A 19,471-nucleotide genomic window follows, 5' to 3' on the forward strand; every position below is an offset into this window, starting at 1 on the left:
AAAGTAGTCGGGTGACCAAAGGGAGGGAGCCATCCCCCCTTTCACAGGATCAAAATTATTATCGTATGTCTTCGGATCATCCTCAGGGATGCTTCCCAGACAATCGCCAATAGCCCATTGTGCAAGAAGTTTCAGAAATACGCATGCTACTTTTTATCGCTTATGCCTGACGCAATTTTTTAGTTATCCCTGAAATTTTTTTTATCGCTTTCTGAGAAAAGTGAATCATTTATGTTTTTGAACGAAATGATTCGCACCGATCATTTGCGAACTACCGACTATTAAGTAAAACTTGAACTTTCGCCTCGAATAGCACTTTTTAAACTGCATGCGTTCGAATTCAGGAGCTTATTTTTAATTCACCTGAGACGAGTACAATCCGTGTAAAAAGTTGATATTTTCAAACACAATGTTAAGTTGTATAGATGCCAGTTTCATAGACCTGATTTGATAAATGTTTCAAAATAAAATGTTGAATGATCATTGATTTAAAAAATAAATGTTAGTTTTTCAGCATATGTTTCTTTTGCAATCATTATTGGTCGAATAGGTAGTTTTGTTTTATCGCTGTGCAGTGTAGATTAATTAACATTATTTACAAAATAAACATTTTAATTTGTTTGTTTATTAATACTATGAACCTCCACTTGAGTTAATCGTTCTGCGCATTCGCAATGCATTCCGTAACTAAGAATGGCTGCTGAATGAAACAGAATGTGATGGCATTTAAATTACTCTGACTCGTAGATCCTATCATGCGTTTGTTTTTCACGATTTGTGTGTGTCAAATTATCTTTACATTCTTTTTTATCGATTGATTATGGCTGCTGTTGCTACAACTAACGGTGAAACGGATGAGAAATCTTTATGGCCAGAGTTTTGTGAGAAAAATGCTCGAGGAGCTGCGATTGAATTTGTTCAAAGTTACCGATTGTTTATCAACGATCACCCTAGCCTTGGTAAAGTAGTCAGCAATCAGGAAATAAGTCGCAAATTCATTGACTTTTTTATCGAGTATTTTGATTTAGAAGTTAAGAAAAAAGTTGGAGAGAACTCTACATCTTCCAATGGACACAGTGTTCCTGAATCCACTTCCAGTGGTGACGCACCTCGAACTCGACCAAAAAGTCAAGATACGTCTCAAGAAAATGTTCGAAATCAGGTAACTGTCACAAATCATGAAGATTATAGTGATCTATCGGATCCTGAGACTGAATCACCCAAATCTCATCACAGAGCTTTCTTTAGACGTTTATCCTTTAAAGGGTTAAAACGTGGTAAAGGTCTGTTTCATAAACAACACTCTGATGAAGTTGAACTGTCTCATCATCATGACAGACGTGCTCGCAGTGATAAACATGAAAAAACTAAAGTGACTAAAATTATTGTAGAATGTGTGAAAGAAGGTATTGTTAGTTATTTGACTGGTGACTATTTAGATGGTCGACAAAAGTGGGAGAAATGTAGACTACTTTTAGTGAAAACCACTGGAGGTTATATGTTAGAATTTTATTCTCCACCTAAGGTAAGAAACCTAGCATTATTTATTTTAAAAAAGTTGATAATAAAAGTTCTTTAAAAAGTTATTCAATAAGAAAGAGTTGAATGCATGCTTCTTAGTTATAATTCAACTCTGAAAGGTCACAATACTATGTGTCAAATAAGGCTTTGTTAGTTATTTGACTCCTAACTATTTGGATGATCCACAGAAATAGGAGATCCTATGTTGACTATTTTTAGTATAAACCATTGAAGATTAAATTTTGTTGGGGATATTTCCGTATTGTGATCTGTCTCGCCAACTACAATCGCCAAGAGGCCAAATAGATTTTAAACTTGCAAATTTTAAAAAAAAAAACGTGTAAATGTTTGCCCGGGAGGGGACTTCGAGTTATACCTTTTGAGTTGGTCCCTTTCTGTGATGTTTTTTTTTAGTTTCTCGCGGGCCACTGCCCGGAAGTTTCTAAGACATGTTGGTTCTTCTGCAACTGATCAGTCACGATACGGAAATCTCCCCATTTTGTTCTTCTTTAAAGGTAAGAAACTGAATGTACTTTTTTTTATTTGAAAAATGTTGATATAAGTTTTTTTAGATGTTTATTCTATGAGTACCAAGCATGCTTGGGAACTAAACAAACTATTCCTCGTTCAGCTGACCACCCAACTGGAACATTTGCTCTTGCACCCTAGAGCCCAAAAGTCAGGAAAACTGAGATGGGCACAGTAGGCCTTCGCTCTCTATAGGCTATCGCACCACTGAGTTTTGTTTAGTTTTATTCTCTAACTAATTTTCACATTACTATGTGGCTAATACGGTGATAATTTTTTGTCCAGTGACTATTTACATGGTCAATAGAAAAGGGATAATAGACTTTATATTTAAACTGTATGAAGAATAGATATAATATATAGTACAAACCAATGGTGTTTTATAGACTAGAATTTTATTCTAAACCTAAAATAAGATAGTAAGAAACTGAATAATTTGTTTATAAACTGAATAATTTGTTTATAGTTGATGGCAAAAATTTAGTCATCAAGAAACTGTCTATTTACATCTTTTTACTGTAATAAGTTGTTTATTAATGTTGGCACATTATGTATCAAATAAAATTGTCATTTATTTGAATTAGCAAGCCAAAAAATGATGGAATTATGTAGACTCAAGTAAATTCTAAATTCAAATGGACTAGTGAAAATGTGTATGGAATAGTAATATCTTTTAGTTAACTACTGGTCATTAGGATTAGTGATTAAAGATTTTTAATTCCTAGCCCTGCTTCATTGTGAATAGGCTTGCGTAATATTTGTCACCATTGCGGAAACGTCTTTAATAATATTGCTCATTATCATATAATGTAAGTTCTGATTATTACAATATACTGAATTATAGAGTAGGCTAAAAAATTATACAATGTGTATGCATTTTGATTATACGTTGCATATGTTTATAATTCAGGGTTTGCGTATAAAATCATAAAATTTGCGAATAAAATTATGTTTTTGTTTCACGAAAGAAAGTATTGGCGAATGAGTTTTTCCACTGGAAAGAAAAATGTAATATTTTACTGAATCCTCAAAATGAATTTTTTTGAACAAATCATTACTATTCGATTACAGTAATTCTTGGTAGATGCGCTGCATAATCAATTAGAATTGGGACCAAATAATACTACCCTGAAGCAAACAAACTACTGTAGAATAGTTTTCTATGAGAAAAAAATTAAATATAAAAAATTGTTAAGATTTGCATGTGGCGAAGCTGTTTGAAAATCGGCGAATATTTTTGATATTTGGCTAATTTACTGGCTAATAATTTGAAACCCTTCGCATGGGCTCTGATAATGTATAATAAAAAGCATACAACATATTTAAAAATAAATGGTCAAAATTTGTATATTCTACTCCGCAGTCTATTTTAGAAAAATCAGATATAATAACAGAAAATTTGGTTCGTCAATAACTAATTTTACGCCATTTAAAAACTCCAAATTTAAAGAAAAATGTGTTGTTATGTATAACAATCAATATAGAGTTTTGTAAAAAGTTAAACACCTAATAATGAAAAAAAATTTCAAAATTAGGTAGCAGTAAAAGGGGTGAAACTAGTTACAGGAGTCGATAAATTGCTTGCAGATGGTTTTTTAATTGAGATTTTGTTTTTCAGAAAGTTTTTTCATATTATCTTGAGAAAAGTTTTTCATTTTATCTAAGTCTATCTGTGCTATATGTAAGAAACTTGACATAATAAAATAAAATTCATGAAAAAGTATCAAGAAATTGATAACGTACATTTGTCCTCTCAAAGTGATTTTAAAATTAAGCATATTTGTATCTATAACAGTGTTTTCATCATAGAAAAAAAAATGGGTGAGAATTTCTCACCCTTTCTCAAAAACTGGGTGAGATTTCAAAAACTTAAGTCAGATTTCTAAAAACTAAAAAAACACAAAAACTCTCGAAAAAAAAAATAATTTCTTTAATTATAATGCATTTTTAACGTCCTCTATTTTTTTAAAGCATTGAATATTTTTGGTGCATCATCATAGAAGATTTTGCCTTTACAAGGTTCCATCTTACTTTAGCACATAAAAAGTTTTAACGTCTTACATGAAGAAACCTAACCTACGGTAAATACGTGGTTGCAGAGAAATGTGTTCTGAAAGGGCTTTTGTGGTTGTGCTCTGTTGTTCGAAAAGGTTTTGAACAATACTGGTACGTAGGGAAGCTAGATAACGGGGCAGATGTTGAAAATAATGAAAGACCCAGTAAGAAAAGTGAAACGGATTTTATTCTAAATGGCGTAATTCTAAGCTTTTTTCGAAAATGCGAGAAATTCGCGAATTTTGAAATTGATTTATAGAATGCGCGAATTACTCGCGGTAATAATTTTTTAATGCGAGAAAAGAAAAAAATATGCGAGATTCTCGCGCTGTAGTGAAAACACTGTATAAGTCATATAAAATTCGAGCATTATACAAATTTATTATCACTGCCATTTATTGTATTTAATTTGTGTTTAGAGTTTAATTTATACCTCTTCTAAAATATGAAGTTGAAAAGTTACGCCTGAATGCAATATGCAAAAAAAGGTGTTTTCATCTGCCAACCAGCAACAAAGTTGCCTGTGCGGCTTAACAATTGCCCATCCCTACTTTAAAATCTTTATAAAAACGCATGGGTGATAGTTTGCATTTTTTAAATTATATTTTAAAATTTATATATAAACTTAGGGTTGTCTTTTTTTTTTATAATTTTTTTTTGATATTTAAACCTTTATTTGACACTTGTCTACAAAATCCAGTGTTTTCATTAAAATGCCCACCATTTTTACAAAGTATGGTCATTTTTGCAATTCAGATGTAATATAATTTAATTTAAATTTACTTTTAAAATTGAACATCCACTCTATGTAAAATCATTGTTCTTTTTTAGTCTGTGAAGCCTCGAAGTGGCCTTTTCTGCTTTTTAATTGTAGAAGCTAGAGAAACAACTGCATTAGAAATGCCTGATCATGAAAATACATTTGTTTTAAAAGTAAGTGCAGTAACTAAACAATTTTGTTACATTTATATTTGCTATTTTTTTATTAAACTATATATATATACCCAATATTTAGCATTCAAATGCTCAGTATTTAACTTTATTATAACATACACCAAGGGGGTTATTATAACATACACCAAGGGGTCCAAGTCGCCATAGTATTTTCGGGGGGAGATACTTTTTTTTTTTTTAATTTTGTACAATTTTGTAGTTTTAAAACTAATTTAAAATTACTGAATATTTTTTATTATTTAAAGAGGTATTTTTGTAATATTGGCAGCATTTTTTAATATTGAGGGGAAAGATAACTTTTAAATTATTTTTCGTGGGGGAAATTTTTTAGCCAAATTTATTGCATAATCATAAATGGACAACTAACTTAGTAATTGCATAAAATAACTATTAAGAAAAGCACATTTAGAAGTGGTTTAGTTTGAGGGGAACGGGAAATATTTTGTGTGGTAGATTAGATTTCAAAATCTTTTGTGTGGTGGGTTAGATTTCAAAATCTTTTTTGGTATAGGATACTTTTCGAATTTTTCTTTTTAACGGGAATTATTCTTTTTAGGCAAGGTTAGTGTATCTTTAACCAAACATTTAGGCAATAAGGGAGCCATATTTATAATTAATTTATCGATTGATTAAACTAAAATATTAGTTTTAATTTATTTTTCAGGGGGATATTTTTTAAAACCTTATTTGGCAAGGTTATTAGTTAGATCATTTTATCACATCTTTATTATAATAAAAAAAGATGGAATTCAGATAAATTCAGAGTCTTTAAGCAACAAATCTTTATTTCTTGTAACTGCAGTGTTAGGTCTCCTTTCAAAGTGGATGGAATTACGTACATCACGGCTAAATCGTTTTATTTTTATAGAATAATTAAATTCTTTGGTATCAGTTTAAAAAGAATTGAAACGTAATCTCAACATTGATGATATAAACAATCTTAATAGGAGAGAAAAAGAAGATTTTCAGGAACATAATGAATATTGAACCACTTCAGTTATATAACTAGTTTTCTTGCTTCCCGATTATTTTGGGATTTTGTTAACTGTTAACCATAATTAATACAAATAAATTTTCGAAGAATTTGTTAGACAAAGTTGAACTTGATAAAGAACAGTTTCCGTTATGATTGAGAATTGGTATTCCTCACGGGAACTGAAAAAAGTATTGGTATTTAAAGTCAGTTAAAATAAAACACCAGAATAAACTCCAGGGAAAAAACAGCAATCGGATATTGAACCTGAATTAATAAAATATTATTTTAAAATTAATTAATGTACAAGGATTAATTAATGTACAAGGATGGTTTGCAGTTCACATTTTTACATATATTAATACTTTTATTTCTTATTTTTATACATTTATTGTAACCAGATAAAAATAATAAATTTTAAAAACTACTCATTTTTTTTCTCTTAAAAATGTATATTGTATAGAAATTTTCATCATTTTTATAAATATTTTAAACTTTTTGTAAGATTATCAACTTGAAAAAGTAATTTGCATTGCAAATCTGAAAGGGACATATTTTACTGTGTATTTTTTTCCCTTCCTATTATGTTATTTTTCACAATGATATTTTTGTTTAATGAAAACATCTTACAAAATATTTTTAACAGAGTCTAATTGAGATAGATTGGATTAAGCTGAAAAATTAAAGCTATTGTTTAATTAAAATCTTTATATATTTTAATTGTTTATGAAATATATGGGGAGAGATTTATCAAATTTGGAGAATTTTAAAGATAGTTATAAAAATTTTTCTAAAATTTTAATAAAATGGAATAATTAAAATACTAGTTTTGCCAATGCTTTCTCTACTAAAAAGTGATCTATATATTAAAAGGCTTTCTACAATATGCTCTTTAAATATATGAACATGCTAAGAGGATTGTTAATTTTTTTAGAACCATTTAGAATTTTAAAATATAAAGAACTGAATATGAATATTTTTATTTACTTCAAAAACAATATAAAAATAAAATTTATGCTGATATGTAATTTTCAGTGTGTATATATAATGAATTTGTTGCTGCAACAATCTGTAGTATTAACTATTTATATTTTATAATTCTTTTAGACTGATAACCATATTGAATTTATCATTGAAGCTCATGATTCAAATGACATGAAATCTTGGCTTTCTACTATTAAATATTGCATGAGGCATTTAGGAGATGTGAACTCTGACAGTTCGTGAGTAATGTTTTCTATTTCTTGTTTTTGTGGTGTTCTCTTTAATGTTTGATTTTCTTTTTATTTTACATATTTGTTGCACAGCTATATTCTTTGTTTTAAATTCGTGTACTTACTTTTTGACGATTGATATATTCAATTTATGATCTTATTGCAACCAAATTTCTGTTTTCAACTTTTATATTTATTTTTGTTAGTTAATATTTTGTGTTTTATATTTTTGTTTCAGACGCCCTAGATTGCCTACAGCTCCATCTGATAGTTTAACTCGATTGAGGGAAAGAGCTAATGCTGCTAAAAGTAAATTTTTAATATTCTTATATTGAAAAATATATGTGTTTTTATTTTGTTAAAAATCGAAAATCTGTTAAAACTATGTATGTTTTTTTACAAATATTTTAATTAACTTGGTATTGTTCTTTGTAACAGAATTTTTTTGGGCTCTCTGCGACCAGGGGTCTGTCCAGACCAAATTTACTACCGTTTAGCGGTACCTTCACAAATTCAACTTTACGAAAAACGGTAGTTTCACACATTTAATTTTAGGAAAAACGGTAGTTTCACAAAATACTTTTTCTTAAAATTTTATTTTTGTATTCCTTAAGAAATGATAAATCCATATTCTTGCCATATTTTTGTGTTGGATTTTTAAATATAACTTTTAATTTTTCACAAATTATGTCTAAATTTTCACAAAATATGTCTAAATTTTCACAAAATAGGTACCTCTCAGAAAAACCTAGACAGACCCCTGGCGACAAACCTGTCCAGTATTAATATCTTTCTGCAAGATACTTTTAATAATAACAAATATACGTGTTACTAATTTAAAGAAACAAAAGCATCAAATTCAAAAGAAGAAAAAAACTTATTGGAAAAAATAATGTAATTTTTAAAATTGAATATGTAATATTTTTTATTCTATTATTATGAACGATATTCTCGCATTTTGTATGGGGAAAAACACTAATTATTAAAAATAGTTGAATCCCAAGCAGTAACTACTGAAAATAAAATATTGATGACAAAATGACGCCAAATCAAACTCTTTAAAAAGGTTCTTAAAAATTTGTGTTTTCATTTCAAGATTCAGTTGTAATAAATAATATCAGATTAGAAATATTGAATTTTAAAAACTATGTTTAATTCAATAACAATAACTGCAAAAAAAAAAAAAAATAGAATAAATATTTCTGAAGAAAAGAAAATAGAAGAATTAAAAGCCTTTTTTTTCCACTCTGATGGGCAAGAAAATTCTGAAGAAAAAATAGAATCTTTCGAAAATTTCTGCAGAAAACAAAACCAAAGTATTTTACTTCCCAAAGGAAAAATCTATCTGCAAGAACTCAGTAGCATTTTGCGACGATGTCCTTGTGTCGCCACTATTCTGCTATCGGATATTGCTTATGTGTTAATTATTTAACTTTATTTTTAATGCGGTTCATTTTCTTATTTGTGTTTTAAAGGTGTCTATTATTGAAATATAATTTTTGTTACTCAACTGACTGTGTGCTCACATCAAAACGGAAAAAATTTAATTTTCCATTTGCAGAAAACGTTTTTTCTTAATGATAGTCTTAGGGTGCCGCAGTGTTGCATTCGATTAAGGTGTCGTTCACGCCACAGATTGGAGAGCTGGAGGTAGTGAGTTCATTCCTGACAGTCGACAAAACAACTGGCGTGTATATGTAACAAAATGTATGTTAAATCTGTCATGGCTGAAAATCCTGTTGTGTTGTAGAAGTTTAGAGTGAGGGATCCACATTTTCTGACCAGGGCCAAAATTATGTAATATTCCTACAATAAATATTTAAAAATAGTGTCCTAAAAATAGGACAGGGGCTGGTTGGGTGATGATGATATAGTTTTATGATGCTTGATTATTTCGCACATATTATATTTTTGACAGTTTTTCTAAACCTAGTGCCATTTTAAATAGCAAAATGATAACACTACTTCTGTTTTCATTTGTGGCTTCCACCTGAACATAATTTCTTTTCCTTATGATAGCTTTTCTTGATGATGTCTGATCATTTTGTTTGTTTTTTTGCTTTTTACTGTTTTCTCGGAATTGGGTTTCATTTGAATTATGGAAATAAAGACATTACTGTATTTTTTTGTTTGTGGTTCCATCCTAAAGGAAAGTTCTTCTCTTCATGGTAACTAGTTGATGTTTAATCATTTTACATGCATTTGTTTTTAAATGTGTTTCTAAACTTTGTGTCATTTGCAGGGTATCCGTGCACCTGGAAAGTCATGAAAAATCATGGAAAGTCATGAATTTCAGTATTGAACAAAATTTGTCATGAAAAGTCATGATTTTTGCTGTTTTTTTGAAAAAAATCATGGAAAGTCATGGATTTTGGTTTTCCAGTGTTGCAAGTACTGCGCCAATTGCGGAAACCTGGGCCTATATGCTCCAAATTGAAGTAGTAGGCTTAAATTGCCCCGATCTGAGCCAAAAGGGATATTTTCCCCTGGGTATCGCCAAGTCACAATTTTGCGGCAACCAAGCTACTGCTATGTGATGGGTTGCTCTGGATTCAATGGGAAGGATTCTTGCACTCTCATGTACAACTCTGCTTCATTTTACAAGATATTCTCAATTTCAGGTTTCATTTTCCACTCTCTGAAATGGAACCGAAACTTCCCAGGAATTTTCGGGGACCGACTAAACATTGCCAAAGTTTAATAGCAAACGAAAATTTTATTTCTCTTGTTTAATTTTATTGTTATTGAAGTGCCATCGTCTTCGTCAATGGCAAGCTTATGGCCTTCTTGCTCTATTCTATTTATAGAATAGTACTCATGATCTTGGAATTAACTTTGGGGACCATTCACTAAGTACATATTTTCATGTTGATCCTCAGAGCAGTCAAGAATCAAAAAGCTTCATAACCTCAAAATTTCCATCTCCCTTTTATTCATTTAATTTAATAAAGATAAAAATTGAGTTTCTTAAGTGTAAATTTTTTGAGGGACCATCCACTAATTGCATATTGTTTTTAAACATTTATTACTTTTTTTTACTAATATTTTTTTTTATACTTATTGCATTTTACTATAGCTTCAATACTCATTGAATTTGCATTTAAAAATTATTTTTTTTAATCATTTCATTAATGAAATACTGTACTGGGTGACCAATTTTAATTTTAAAAAAATTAGGGGTCATTCACTAATTTACATTTGTAATATAAATTTATTAAAGTTTGCTTAATTCTTTACATATTTTTATAAATTCCGTGTGATCAATATTAATCTTGTTAATGTTTTATTGAATATACTATTACAAATAACATTTTTTTAAATTTTAAGAAAAATATACTCAATAACGTTAAATAATAGTTAAATTAATTAGAGTTTTAAATTACCTTTTACAGAATTAAATAAAGTAATTATTAATTTAAAAAATAGTATGAGCCACTCAATATTGAATTTATTTAAATTGCTTTTGCCAAAAGCTCCTTTTTAAGTAATATTTCACCTATATTAAATAAATGTTTAGGTTTTTTCCAAACTGAGACACCATTGATTCACTTGCTGTATTATGAAATGGTGTCTCTAGTTTAAGCATTGTTAGGGCGTTTTTTAAAAGAGTTCTGCTTTTCTTAGTTTGACAGGAAAGGACTTAAAATCTTTGGATGTAGAAAACGCAGAAATTTGGCAAAATTCAAATTTAATAGATGTTGGACTAGATACCACAAATACGATGACATCATTATCTTCTTCAGTAAGAAATTCTATGTATTTAGGTGCCAGGTCTATGGCACATGCAAAAAAGTTATTAAAAGCATTGCCTCTTGAAAATAGGTTACTATACCATCTTAAATTGTTGCATCCTGTGATGAGAATGGAATTCTATTAAGGTAATAAGATATCTGGCAACAGTAACCCCATTCATTATAATACCTGAAGAGGCATGTTTGTTACTGTTACGTGTAGAACCAGAAGGTTATTCTTGTGACTCAAATGAATATGCACCAATTGATGTGTTTTGGAAAAACTATTTTGTGAAGAAATATAATTTGGGAAATATCAAATATTCTCTTATAACAAAGCTTTTTAAAGCTCTTTTGTGCATACCACATGGGAATGCCGATGTTGAAAGAGGTTTTAGTACTAGAGAGGTTTTAGGTTTGTTCATATGTGTGAATAAAAAGCTACTTGACAATAGGGCAAGTTTAAATTTGCATAGTGTTAATGATTTGAGACAAGTTGTGTCACTGGGGATTTAAATAACTTTAAAGTTGACAAAGATATGATTAAAGGAACTCGTGCAGCATTTAAAAATTATTCTGCTTGATTAGAGGTTGTGAAAAAAGAATGTGAAAACACTGAAACTGAGGAAAGCAGATTGAAAGTTGCTGAAATTGATTTGCTAAAAAAATTGAAGGCTTCTCAAGATCTCTTAGCCACTGATAAAAAAAATATTAAAGATGGGTTAAATAATAAAGACATGTTTATAGAAAGCGGACAGATCCTCTTATCTGAGGCTAAGTCGAGCATAGCAGAATATTTAACAGAATTGGAAGCTACCAAAAAGAAACTTAATTTGTTTATGCAGGGACCTTTAAAAAGTGAAAAAAATAAGATATGCCATTAATGAACAAAGTTGAAAACTCTTGTTTTAATTCTTTTTATTAAATAGGCTCCAAATCTTTGTTTCGCTGCTCCAAAATTGCTTTTGTGTTGCTCGAAAGATGCTCCAAAACCATGTTTTGCCACTTGCACCACTGGTCTCCGAAAGATCTAATTTTTAAAATGGAATCCCCCCCCCCCAATTTCATCCTGTTCCAAACATCTGAATTCCTAACAAAATCATCACTCAGGCATATTTTATTAGTATATAAAATGATTTTATCATGTTCTTTAAAAATTATGGTGTTCTTTCAAAAAATGAAAGAAAAAACATAATTTCTAGATCGAATTATCTTTTAAACTTTTCTGTCATTTAAAAATTCTTATTATTTATTTTATTTAATTTTATCAATTTAAAATTCTAGTTGAAGCAAACCAGTCATTGCAAATTTTTTTTAATTCCTAAATGAGAACAGAAAAATTAGGAGTATTTCTTTCCTTTCAGATGAACAAGAAAAGTATCTTTAGAATATAATTCTACAGAAGAAAAATTATTTGCTTTTGCATTTTTTTCTAGCTATTTTATTGTTTCAATTCTTTCTTTACTCTGTTTTTTAAATTTAAAATCTATAAATATGAAGATGCAGAGTATAGTTTTGGTTATGCCTTTTATTATGTTATTATAATGCTTTTTTAAATGCATTGTTGCGTTTTTGTCAGAGAAAATAGTAACTTCATTAAGTCATGAAAAATTCTTGGAATTAGTCATGGAAAATCATGAAAAGTCATGAATTTGAAAATCTAAAATGTAGCAGATACCCTGCATTTGAAATATTCAACTGTCTATTAATTTTTCCTTTGTAGTTTCCATCTGAATTAGTTCTTTACATTTAATGATATCAATTTAGTTCTATTTTTCACAACGATACCGAACAATTTTTATTTTAAAGTGCTACAGCCATAATTTGTTAGCCATAAAAGTTCAATTCTTTATACACTTTCTTTTCCTGGAAAGCTTGAATGACTGTATGATCGCAAGCTTGCTTAAAGTATTTTTAATGGGTACCTTGAAGTGCTTTTTATAAAATTAAAACTTGCAATATAACAGCATTAATTCACTTGTGACAGCTAAAAAGCATACAAAAAAATAAGGTATTTGTCAGAATTATTTTTTGTAGCTGTTTAGATTTTTAAAAAATGATTAAGCATACAAAAACAAGGTAGTTAAACAAAAGTAGTGAAAAAGGTAAATATGAATTCGGTAATTCAAGTGTAAGGGATTGTTAGTAATACAGTAAAATAAAAGGATGTTAGATAAATTGTTTAGCTTAAATTTACCTAAATCTTTACATATATGGAGTTAATTTCCTTATAATCTATTTCATGCTTTTTTTAAGTCAATATGCTTTATAATATTTGCATCTTTTTTCTATTTTTAAACTATGTATATAAAATATTTGTGTAAAATGTTATTTTCACTTACTATTATTTTTATTACTTATGTTTTAAATTTGTAGGAAATGAAGATACTCCTCCTGATGCGAGTAGTCCTGATCCTCCTCCTGATCTTCCCCCTAGAGGTGTAGCTGCCTCAGGAAGTGCACAAAGTGCTGCCTCTACAGCAACAAGTGATCCTCCAGCACAAAATGAACAAGGTTCGATTTTGTATTTGTATTTTCGTCACTTTGCATTTAGGATTATTATAATTATTTATTATAATTATTTTTTAAAATTTTTTTCTTTTTTTTAATGGTAATTAATGCTTTGTGGAGAAACCACACCTTATCGCCAGTTATAGAGTGACCATAAAATATATGATACGCCAAAAAGTGTATCCGCGACTTTGACTGACTGCTGGATGGGTTTAGTTGGAGGGATTCAACTATCAGGCTCGTGACTTGTTCGCATTTGTTGTCTTCAATCATAGAAGGGACAACATATTTTAACATATGTAACTAGGAAACATATTTTATTAGGATGTTTTTTGGGGGTAAACATAGTAGTTTTGTATTGTTTTCCTGTGTGAACATGAATTATATAAATATTTAATCGAAAATTACTTTTCAGCACTAAATATTTTAATTCACTTACCCTCTACTGAAAAAAGGATTTTTTTTTTAAATTTATGCTCAAAAAGTAATTTTGTTTTGAAATTTTAGGAGAAGGTGGGCCAGATATTTATGTTACATTACGTGAATACCCTTGGTTCCATGGTATGTTGTCAAGAAGTGATGCTGCTCAGCTAGTTCTAAGGGATGGTCCACTAGGTCATGGAGTCTTCCTTGTTCGACAAAGTGAGACAAGAAAAGGAGAATATGTTTTAACCTTTAATTTTCAAGGAAGGGCAAAAGTAAGCCGTTAATTTTTTTGAAATGACAAATTAAAATTATAAAATATAAAGGGTTTATAGAAAGAAGGATGAAACATGTGAAAAAATATCATGAAAATTTGAAATTTGTAGCGAAAATTTGTCTTGCCGAATTGACGATTTCATCACATTTGGCGAGCTGGTGAATGCTGAGAGGGGGCTCTGGGTTATAGTAATGGGGGATCGTATTAACAAGCATGGACTGTACCCCATGGCAGAATCACAGTGACACGATGACATTGTCGCAGAACATTACAGAGTTTTTGCAGAAGGATTTTTCGTTTGAAAAGTTAAAAAATTTTACTTTTCTTTTCTACAGAAATTTACATGTAATATTTGAATCATGCATTTAGACAATCACTTTAAGATGAGCTCAATTTACCCCAATAGTATCGTAGATCAATGTAATGTCTCCATTGTATTTCCGGCAGTTATTGTTTATTTTCAGCTGATTTTTAAATATCTAGATATATTTCAAACGATATGGAAAATTCGAAACGTGCATTTGAGTATCAACTTTTTAAGGCAATAATTCTATTGAATTTTCGGCAGTTATTGATATTGATTTCTCCATAATTTTTTAAATCCGATATTTTTTATATGATATTATTTATAACAACAACCTAATCTCAAAATGAAAAACTCAGGATTTGAGAAGTCGTGTTATTTCATTGTCGATTTTTTTTCAGCAATTACCACTACACAGATTTCATGATTTTAATTATTTTTTTATTGTGATGCTTAATTACAAAATGCGAAGGACATAATTTGTGCGTACCCTCACCCCCTACAAAACGGGAAAATAACACCCATAATATTTAAATAAAAAATTATTACATGTTCAATTTAAAATATATATATATATATATATACATTGTAACGACAGAGCTATTGTTATTTTAAATTAGTAACATATACATTTGTTATTTTTAAAAGTATCTTGCAAAAAGATATTAGTGCTAGAGAATTTTGTAGCAGATAGTTCGAAAAAATTCTTCTAACTTAACCATTTCAAATTTAAAAATTTGTGGTGAAGCATTGGTTGTGATTTTTTTTTGTCAATAAAGATATTTAGTCATGGATTGTTAAATTTTTTTTTATCTTAAAATTTTATTTTGTTAGCTGTTAAAACGGATTTGTTTCAAAATCATACAGAGATTTTTTATAACGTAATTAAGTGTTTATAAAAACTGCATGAGCAAAATTATTTCCCCCCCAATCTGTTGAGTCTGTTTTGACCTGAACCAGAGAACGAACAATCTCCAATTCAGCACCCCCAGAGGTATGATTTGTTATGGGAATATGGCGGACTTTGTGGCCGACATATTTGACGTGCACCAGTCATCATTTACTACACAGGGAGAGTCTTTGGCTGGCCAGGATCAAACTCAGAACATCTTGCATATGGGCCGTACACCCTACCAACCTGTCTATCCTGGCCCGCTTTTTTTAGCATACAATTCTCATAACTTCTGAACTATTTGTCCTATCATTTTGGGGTTGTTCTCATTCAATTCATTGTTAAAAAAATACTTTGGAAACAATACCTTGGATATCTAAATGGCTATGCACCCCCCCCCCCCTAATTTACTTCTATCACATGCAAATGTTTACCACTGACTATGAAAAAGGTACTTAACTGTTTGCATAAATTTTAATATTTTGTTTTTATGGATATCTGGGTTTTATTTTTACAGTACAAATTTATTTTCCTATGATTTTTCAGCATTTGCGAATGACAATCAATCCAGAAGGTCAGTGTCGTGTGCAGCACTTGTGGTTTCAAACCATTTTTGACATGCTGGAACATTTTCTGCAGCATCCAATTCCTCTCGAATCTGGTGGAGCATCAGATGTCACTTTGACGGAATATGTTGTGAATTTAGAAAGCACGCAAGCTGCGTCTCGCTCACGGGCGTCGCCTTCTCAGGCAGAACCAGCTCGGTCAAGCGGGATTCATCGTGTGCCCAGCATACCTGAAATGAGAGAAGTAGTGACTGTTCAAGGCTCTGTAAGAGTGAGGAGTCAGTCCCTTGAAAATGTTCAAGCTCATGCTGGTCACCATGCATCTCAACAACCACCACGTGCTGTTGAAAATACCTATTCTTTTGTTTGATACATAATTTGTTTATTTGTTGCAATAATTCTTTCTAAAGTTCCGAATTTTTTGAGCTATTATCAACTGCCAAAATGTACTGAAGTGATCAAATGCTTGTTTTGTAAAAAATTGTAATTTTGCTTTGTTTTGTTTTCTTTTTTTTTCTTGTTTGTATAATATGCAATATTTAAAATTTGTTTTAGTGGTTGTTTTTCATAATATTTATGAATTGATTATTAATTTTGCTATTTATATAATAATGTCAGTCTTTATAGATTTTACCTTCTGATTTATAATAGATTATAGAAAAAAAATATTATTTCTCTCTATACGAAAAAAGTTTAATTTAAAGTGATATTAAGCATTTATAAATTTTTTTTCTGAAAAAATCATTTTATTAAAAAATTATACCAGTATTATAGATAAGTTTTATTTTCAATTCTGAAAATATCATTTTATGTATATATTTTGTTCAAAGTCTTTGAACAGAAACAAATAGAGGGTTAATATTCTGATAAGTAATTAGTTAAGTTTCAATAAGTATTTTGAATGAATATTTTTTCAAATATTGTTTTGAGTTTGACATATATATGCATACCTGCCAACTTTCACTCTTTTCGAGAATGGATTTACCTAGTAATAGTAAAACAATTACCAAAAAACAATCTTACTAAAAATATATTTATATTTTGACCAGGGTAAAATTCGCTATCGTAAAGACTATTATGCTTTTATATATATATTTGTTGTATTTATTTATATGTAGTGGTGGTCAAACTCATTTATAATTATTATTATAATTCAAAAAAGTTTAATGGAATAGCTTGAGTTTCACTATCACTTAAAATATGAAAATAAAATCTTACAAACAAAAGAAGAAGAAGAAAAAAAAAAAAAAAAGAGTTGGCAGCTAATGTATATGTACTTTTGTTTCTAAAGCTTTTTTTTATCCAATTTAACTGGTGCCATAAAAAAATATGAGTTCATACTTCTCTGTTAGTTTCATTGTTTAAAATTAATCATTTTAGAAATTATTTATTTATATCTTTTAATGAAGAACTGAACGCAATTTTATCCTATTGTTTCAATCTGAAACAATTTGATATTTAACTATGAACATAAGGTATTTTCCAGGATCTGTTATAATTTTAGGTTTCTGCAATGTTTTTTACTAAAATAAGTTTCAGACTATAAAAATGTTGCCTTCCCAAAATACTTTTATTCAATTGTTTTTGTGTAATCAAAACTCTTTGATAATTTAGTTAAATGCAGTGAATAAGTTTTTTAAAACCCTTCAGTGATTGTATATATATGTGTGTGTTTAAATATTTGATTGTTTGTTTGTACATCTTTAAAAATATTCTATTATGGTTCCTAAATTTTTTTCTCTATATACAATTTACAAGCTCTGAAAATTTTCATATACTGCTTAAGTTTGGACTTCTTTTTAAAATAATAAAAATGTTTTATTTGTTAAAACTATTCTTTTTAACTATTAATAATTACTGAATGTTTATTAATATCATTAGAACATTTCTCTCAGACAAATGATCAGAAATAAGAAATTGGAAAGTTAAATTCAAAAACAAAATGTCATTGCATCAAGGGGAAAAAATGCAAAAGTGTAATTTTACAAATAAATTGACATATAGGGAATCAGACATTTAGGTAGTAGTGAAAAACGATTCAAAGTGTTCTTTCTTATCCTTCTAACCATAATTTTGTCTTCAATGCAACCTCTGCACTGCTAAATTACAAAATATTGCTTTTATGATCAGTATACATTTGATTTCTTTAATATTTGTATTAAAATTGAGCCTTATATAGTGTATTCTTGATTACTCATGTAAGATTTTGACTTACGTAAAAAGTTTGACTTAAGTTTTTTTGAATAAAAAAAATCAAATTCTTAAAGGAAACTTCCTTTTTTTAAAATTGTTTTTTCAGCATTGGTGATTGGCTAAATTATCTTGAAAAGACAAGTTTAAGCTTGGTAGAATGCATGTTATAAGCCATAAGTGAAATTTTTCGATGACGAAACATTCTTTTCTTAGTACATTCATTCTTTATATTTCAGTTAAGAAACCTTCCATCTTACCATAAATTATTACATCAATTCAAAATTGTAAAGAAAATATCTACCTTGAAGTGAAAGAAAAATTTTCTGAAGGGAAAAAAATGGAAACCTCTAGCTATTTATTTCTAGAAATTGAGTAAACTTAAATTATAATTTCAAACAAGGCATGGCATTAAAATAACAATTCTATTTGATAAATGTATATTATGTAAAATTTTATATTGATTATCATGTTTGAATAGTTGAAACATTTTATGAAACAAATTACTTATGCATGTAATTTATAGTAGGATCAATGGTCTTGGAGAACCCATCTTTTTATAATCACATTTCTTGTTGATTAATCTGAATAATCAAGAGTATTATCATTACTGAATAAGCATAGTCATTAAAAATTCATTGGCTAGAAAAGACAAATGAATAAACATAACTTCATGAAATTAACTTTTTAGGGAAGTACACATTGTGGAAATTCACATTAAATCTAAGTTAAGCTTAAAATAAAGAGAATGTTTGAAAACTTTTGATAGGGTATAAATTAGCCACCAGATGTGTCCTTATGGTAAATATGTCCCATTTAAGTTTCAACTCATTTACTTTTAAATTAACAAAAACTTTCTGCTATTGTGTTTGTGATGTTATGATTAGGCTGTCTGTCTTTTACCTGAAAGATCCAGGGCTCTAATCCCAACTGTGACAGTTGAATATTATCTCTGATTTTCTTCTCTAGTAAGTTTGATAATTGTTGAATATGTTTTAACCAATATATATATATATGATTATTTTTTAATTTAAATTAATTTTTCAAATAAAATTAAATTTTTAAAAACAGAACAAATTTATTTTTTTCTTCAAGTAAAACATATGGATTATTTAAAAGAAAAATTACAAAAATTTTCAGTTACTACTTTTTAAAAATAATCCAAATATTTTAATGAAAGAAATAAATATCTATTATTTTTGCTTAAATTTTTTAAAAAAATAATTTAAATCAAAAACCAATAATTTATAAACGAAATAAAGCATGTTAAATAGTTATCAACATTTTCAAAAAGGTAAATTAAAGATACATTTTAATTGTCCCTGCTGGGAT

At 28.8% G+C, this 19,471-nt stretch overlaps 1 protein-coding gene across 1 annotated transcript; it reads left to right on the forward strand.

Annotated features, from left to right (window-relative positions):
* Positions 1-444: 444 nt before the first annotated feature.
* Lnk (SH2B adapter-like protein Lnk) lies at positions 445-18,215 on the forward strand. Its single transcript, XM_043043448.3, has 7 exons — positions 445-1,525; positions 4,936-5,037; positions 7,139-7,254; positions 7,484-7,554; positions 13,353-13,490; positions 13,995-14,185; positions 15,930-18,215. Exons 1-7 carry the CDS (start codon positions 821-823, stop codon positions 16,317-16,319), a joined length of 1,713 nt encoding a protein of 570 aa, XP_042899382.1. The 5' UTR covers positions 445-820; the 3' UTR covers positions 16,320-18,215.
* The last annotated feature ends 1,256 nt before the right edge of the window (positions 18,216-19,471 follow it).

This window comes from Parasteatoda tepidariorum, chromosome 8 (assembly GCF_982258835.1).
Source record: "Parasteatoda tepidariorum strain Cologne lab strain chromosome 8, Ptep-v5.0, whole genome shotgun sequence".
Lineage (NCBI taxonomy): Eukaryota > Metazoa > Arthropoda > Arachnida > Araneae > Theridiidae > Parasteatoda > Parasteatoda tepidariorum.

Bases quoted from the DNA above. Each gene is read 5' to 3' on its own strand.
- Lnk (XM_043043448.3), top strand. From the start codon at position 821: ATGGCTGCTGTTGCTACAACTAACGGTGAAACGGATGAGAAATCTTTA. The intron at 5,038-7,138 runs GTAAGTGCAGTA...TAATTCTTTTAG, and splicing joins AAAATACATTTGTTTTAAAA to ACTGATAACCATATTGAATT. The intron at 14,186-15,929 runs GTAAGCCGTTAA...ATGATTTTTCAG, and splicing joins ATTTTCAAGGAAGGGCAAAA to CATTTGCGAATGACAATCAA.